Source organism: Lethenteron reissneri, chromosome 23, assembly GCF_015708825.2.
Source record: "Lethenteron reissneri isolate LAM-NWPU_2019-01 chromosome 23, ASM1570882v1, whole genome shotgun sequence".
Lineage (NCBI taxonomy): Eukaryota > Metazoa > Chordata > Hyperoartia > Petromyzontiformes > Petromyzontidae > Lethenteron > Lethenteron reissneri.
The window spans coordinates 15692394-15698393 of NC_083801.1; the positions used below are offsets into that span (position 1 = coordinate 15692394).

At 41.5% G+C, this 6000-nt stretch overlaps 1 protein-coding gene across 19 annotated transcripts in view; it reads left to right on the forward strand.

The window, feature by feature from the left end:
* Window positions 1-3930, forward strand: part of LOC133346089 (poly(rC)-binding protein 3-like) — a 94529-nt gene extending 90599 nt beyond the window's left edge. For 13 of the 19 annotated variants that reach the window (XM_061557447.1, XM_061557442.1, XM_061557438.1 and 10 more), the window contains one exon: window positions 940-3930. In XM_061557447.1, coding sequence (XP_061413431.1) covers window positions 940-1333 — 394 coding nt within the window. In that variant the 3' untranslated portion in view covers window positions 1334-3930. The remainder of the gene's footprint in view (window positions 1-939) is intronic. The other 6 variants (XM_061557452.1, XM_061557457.1, XM_061557453.1 and 3 more) reach the window with 1 other exon arrangement.
* The last annotated feature ends 2070 nt before the right edge of the window (window positions 3931-6000 follow it).

Consider the following 6000-nt stretch of genomic DNA (forward strand, 5'->3'; position numbering starts at 1 on the left):
TTAAAGGGACATAATTGTTTTATTTTCCTGGAAAACTGGAGTTATATGATGCTTGCAAGCTTTAGTATGCTTCTTGGAGATAGTATAGATTGTAAGGAGTAACCATTTTTAAGAAATATTTTACATTTATTTTGTACCATTAGAATCTTAAATACTTCCTGTTAACGTTTGTTTTAGTCTACTGAATTGGTGTGTGTATGTATGTACATTGAACTTAATTCGCACCGTACGTAGCCAACCGTGCTAATCGGAGGTGCGAGGAAGGACAACAAACTGAAAAAAAAAGCAGTTCTCAAGAAATTCGTTTTCAATCAACATTTAAAAGTGCATAGCTCCAGTAGCTTCCTAATATCGGAAGGAAGAGCATTGCAGACGGCTGCAGAAGCGCATCTGAAAGTGCGCGATGTGGTGACCGTGTGGGCACTTGTTGATGTATGCATCAGCAGTTTGAATTGATCTTTGGTGTTTAGAGATGTCCCTCTTTAGTCTGAAGCATACTGATTAGAAGGCCTCCAAAGCATGATTGCCAAACTTCAAAATATGCTTATAGTTTTGGATTATTTTTTAGATTATTTCTCATTGTTTCCATGAATAATAACTCTTCTTTGTTTGTTATTTCATTTGGCTGCATCGCACCTTTTTTGTTTTTGTAATGTTTCTTCATCAGTTCATGGGATGCCCTTTTGTTGTTTCTATTCTTTAACACATTCCATGTTCCCTTCTTCCTCCCCCTGCCTCCCACCCCTGCCCTTTAACTTCCCCATCCATGTACTGCCCTTGTGTTTGCCTACTTAACCCCTCCGTGAATGTTTTGACCCTGTCCCTCCCGTTGACCCTGCCACCCCCTTACCCTTAATTTCCCTAACCCCCCCTCCCCCCCGTCCCATGCTACCCCCTTCCCTCGGCCTTCCCCATCCCCATCCCTCTCTCCGTTTGCAGCCTGGATATGGCTAAAGCCGCCAACCAGTCTGCCTCCGGCCAGAACCCCGTTGACCTGAACCTCCCTCAGCCCGCCTCCTCCTCCACCACCACCACCACCACCCCACTAGCCTCCGCCCCCACCCCCCTGGCTGCAACGGCGGCTGTGCCCCCCCACCACCACCCTGCTCCTCCTCCCACCTACGCCGTGCCTGTCTCCGTCTCCAGCCTGCTTGGCCTCAAGGCCGTCCCGCTGCTGGCCTTAAATGCGGCGGCGGCTGCTGCCGCTGCCACCCCCGGGGCCTCGCTGGCGGGCCTGGCTGGCCTGACCGCTTACACGGCCAAAATGCCGTCCGCAGCCGCAGCTGCCACCGGGGGCAAGAAAGGCGAGCGCCAGAAGTTTGCTCCGTATTGACCAGATGGGAGCAAAATGATGATGATGATGCTGGCTTGAGGCTGCTCGTCCTCATGATCTGAAGCAACCAGGGCCCAAGATAATTATAAAAAATAAGCATTCACTTTGAGATTATAGGTAACTGGCAGTTTGGACATTTGCATGTCACAGTGAGCATTGTAACAAAAAATGTTGAAATTACTATTAATAATTGGTCATTAATATTGAAGAACTAAATAAAAAATTAAGTCTAAACTTGATTGTTGTTCAATGCTACCCCGTCTCCAAAGGTATAACAGTCGAAAAGGCAATGCCAGCCACCTCCACACAAAAAAAACGAATCAAAAATGTAATCCAAGGTGTCAATTTGTTATTTTTTTTATTTGATAAAAGGTAATGTAGGGATCAAACCTCAATGTTATTTTCATGTAACAAAACCAAAACCTCATTTACAAATTTTTCTTCAAAGGTTACACCTTTCGGTTTTATGTCAAAACTGCAAGTATGTAATTTGTAGAAATACAGAATATGGTGATAGAAAAACCTGCAGGGCACAATGCAAAACAACCTCCATTGTCGACATAAAACCCTCACTGTTATCCAGTTTATATATTTTTTGGTAGTTAATACTTCGTTGGAAAGTGTAAAATTGCCAGTGCTTTTTTGTTTATCATTGTGTTATTTATAACATTCATTGTTATACTTTTGTCATGTCTTCCACTGTTTTGGATGTGCTGCCTCTGCTGCGTATATTCTGTGTGTTTGGCTTCTCGGAAGCTCTATAATTGTTCGATCGTCGATGCCGTCGGTGTGGATTTGGACAGACTCTACCACATGCGCGCACACCAAGCACATGCCATACAAAACTTACAGTACACCTTTGGGTTAACGTCTATTCAGCGCTATGTAAAGCTAGCCCTTTATGCAAACTATCAAGTGAGAACAATCTAGTCCTTGTACGAGATACGTGGCTGGTGAACATCGGATTACTGTCGTAAAGGAAACGTTAAGTGTGGAGGAAATCACGATTTGGGTTGATGAAAATCTGCCAAAACGCTAAGTTTAAAATGTAATTATAATTTTTCTGTTGAGATTAAAGTGAGCGGAAAAAAACATGAAAAAAAGTTTTGAGAGGTATTAAAACTGCAATAAGAACAAAATGTTTCTTACGGTTTTTAATCGACCCCGCCAGAAGTGAGTTTTTGCTGTCTGACAGTTTCGCCTCCTATTGACGCACACCCACAAGTTTAACCAGTCCTGTTGCATGGATTACTAATGCGTAATTGATATGAAAACATTTTTTTACCTACTGTATGTAGTAATTGCATAACTGGACATTTGTATATGAGCATGATGCGAATAGTTTTAGATGGAAAATTAATTAAAAGCACTGCAAAGTTGCGTATTGTACATATAGATTTTTTTTTAGATTGTGAAGCAGGCTAACATACTGGCCTGTGATTTTAGATCTGGGTTATTTCTTTTCCCTAACCATTGCTGTGGGAGTTGCTCATGTACACACCCAGGTATGTTAAAGTGGAGGTATTGGTCTATGTATGGTGAAAAACTACCGAAAGTATTTATAAGTATGGTGGCTTTCCACCGAAGCGGCTGTTCTGCGTGTAAACCCGCGCGCCATCGTCAGTATTAATATTCAGCTTCTGTAATGTTCGCTTTGCCTTTGGTTAACTTTGATGGCAATGCACTACACGCAATGAGCTTTTTTTTTGCCGAGACGACGGTCCGTTTCTGCTGAGAACACGCGAAGGTACGACCGCCGACGCTGTTGCTTGGGGCTTCTTGTGTTTTCGTACCGATTTTGCGAAAACCATCGTTGCCCCCCCTCCTCCTCCTCCCCCCTGCCCTCTCCGTGTTTTGCCACTGCTGCAAACCTGCGATATCGCAACTACAGCCGCTGTAATATTGAACACATAATCTGTACGTTCATATACGATAACCTTGTAACACTTTTTTTAAATACCTCGCCATTCAGCGTGTTGTAGCCGTATCGTAAAAAATAACAACGGCAGCAGCACCTGCGGTGTGCGCGTTGCCACATTCAGTCAGGGTTCCGCATTGGCATACTGAGGTCACATTCTACTCTGGCGACGTGTATTGCTCTTTATATGCCCCCTCCGGTTCCTCTGCGTTTTTCTTTCAGGCTCACTTCAGAAGTGTCTGGAATGGGAACATTGTAGTAGCGAGCAACATCTTCCGAGTCGCACGACCATCCCGTGTTACATTGTACGTGGAAAGCTGCAGCTCGGCAACAACAGAATCACTTTGTTTGTGCCGTTCTTTGCTCATCTGCGCTGCCCTGTTTATATCAACAGTTAAATTGAAACAAAAAATCCATGAATATTTACGGGAGCTTGTGACCTGTATTTGTCAAGACATTAAATTTGGCTTTTAATTCCACCGGAATACAGGCTGTCATATTTTATAAGGTATTGAGATATAAATGCTTAGTCTAAAAATATTTTATTTAATGTTTTTTGTTTGTTATACTGCCATTGCGACATGTATTTGAACTATTAGTGACATTGCTTAACTGTGGCTGTTATGAATTATTATCAACTGTTCACTTTTGTAAAATAAAGTAAATTAACTTTACAGAATACTCTACATCTGTCTGTTTATATTGTGTATGTTACTTTTTATATTTGTTATTAAAATACGACACTTAATGAAATGTATCATTTAGATGAGATGTAGCAGGAACTTTATTATCTTGGTAATGTTTTTTAATACAAACCATTTTGTGCTGAACAAAACATTTCCACCGACTCGGATTCATGTATGTGAATGTGATTCATGCAGTATTCACAGTACTGTTTTGCCATTTTAATTCAAATTTATCCTCCAGGTGCTACATCTCTGATATTAATGCATTAGACAATACATTTCTCTCGGATTTCAAGAACAGAACTCCCTTTTGTGTCCACATTAAAATGAAAACATGTCTCACTCCATCCGCCTATCGGCTTTCCAGACTAATATCCTCGCATTATTTGTTTATACAAACGAACTCGAGCAGTTTCGACCTGGCAGTATCACTACGATTACATTATGAGCCCAGGTCTATATCTTACGTGTTGCATCTTGCAACACGTTTTGGAGAAATACTCGTAATGTGAGCGTCGGTGTGGAGGAGGTTGAGAGGCTTGTGCTAATATACGAGCACCAATACAAGCTGAAAAAGCCATCGTTTTCTTATCATACCGACCCCTCAATCCTAATTTTGAGCGCGATTTTAGGAAAAGCTGTTACACATCAAATTTATTATTTGCTAATGTGCGCTTGAAAATTGGTTTATGGCATCTATTTAGAATGTGTGTTCTGGCACAGCATCTGATCAAGAATGCCGTAGGAGGAACTCTTACGGCGAGGCCAGCCGAGTTCACCAAACATCATCACCGTGTCATGTTGCCTGCCCATGAATTATGTCCCTGCTTTTACAACACAGGTTGTAGTGATTTGTGTGATTGATAAGCAGCGAGTCGTGTGACTGGCAAATCCCATTTGCTGGGTTTTAACCACACTCCTACATTGCTAAAAAAAAAATGCCACCCCTGTTCAGCGTACGATAGCAAACAAGCTTGTAAATGAAGAAATGGGGAAAGTTGCATGTGATCTCCTCCGGAGTGAGTGAAACACGAGGCCTGAGGACCCAAAGCTGAGGGGCATTGCGATACGCCAGTGGCTTTGAGATCTGGTAATATATCACGATGCAGGCCACATCTTGCACCATGAATCTATACAGAGAGGAGGCATCCAGTTCCTCGGCACCATAGCTACACTGAGCTGGCTTTGTTGTGTTTCTTGTGAACATCTCGCCCAGAAACTATAAAAAGGTTATATCAGACTAAATTAATTTTGGGACTACAACTAGTTGATACCCTCAAAGCATGTATTTCTGGATAATTTTGCATTATATTGTAACTTAAATGCTGTTTATTACAAATTTCAACTGCCACAAATGACATAAATACATGACCGAATTGATTGCGGTGAAGCTCTGTCCCATACTTTCACATGTGTAAACATTTAAACACAATCTTGATTTGAAGCTTTCGTAACTGCAGAAATCCATACTCTTTGGTTCTTTGGGTACAGTCACGTAGGTAGAAAAATAAAATCTACGTGACTTTACCGAAAGAACCAAAGAGTATTTAAACACGACTTTCACATGTGTAAACATTTAAACACAACCATTGCTGTGGTGATGATTAATACTTTATACGTGGACTCGATTCAAATACACATCTAATCTTTTTAATTGGAACAATGTGCCATATGGCTCGATAGTTCTGCTCATCTATATTTTTTAGTCCCTATAATTGCCCGTGCAATTTAACGTTATTTCTTCACGTTGCGTCTTTTCATGCAAAAATCTCGCAGTCCCATCCGATTAGAAAAATAATTGAGATAAATACAATGCCTCACGTTCTACCAGAGAGCCCCACAGTTATGCGTGAATAATCTACAACACTGTGGAAATGTCTCATTACGCCATTATGCACAGCCGGCACCTGCGGCCACATTGTCACTGCTTGACTTGAAGACCGATGCGGCTCAGTGGTGAAATGAAGATATAGAGATCTCAATTAACGTTCCGTTATATACTGATGCATTAACGCATTCGTACTATATAGACACACAAAGAAAGTCTTGAACTAATTAAGCAA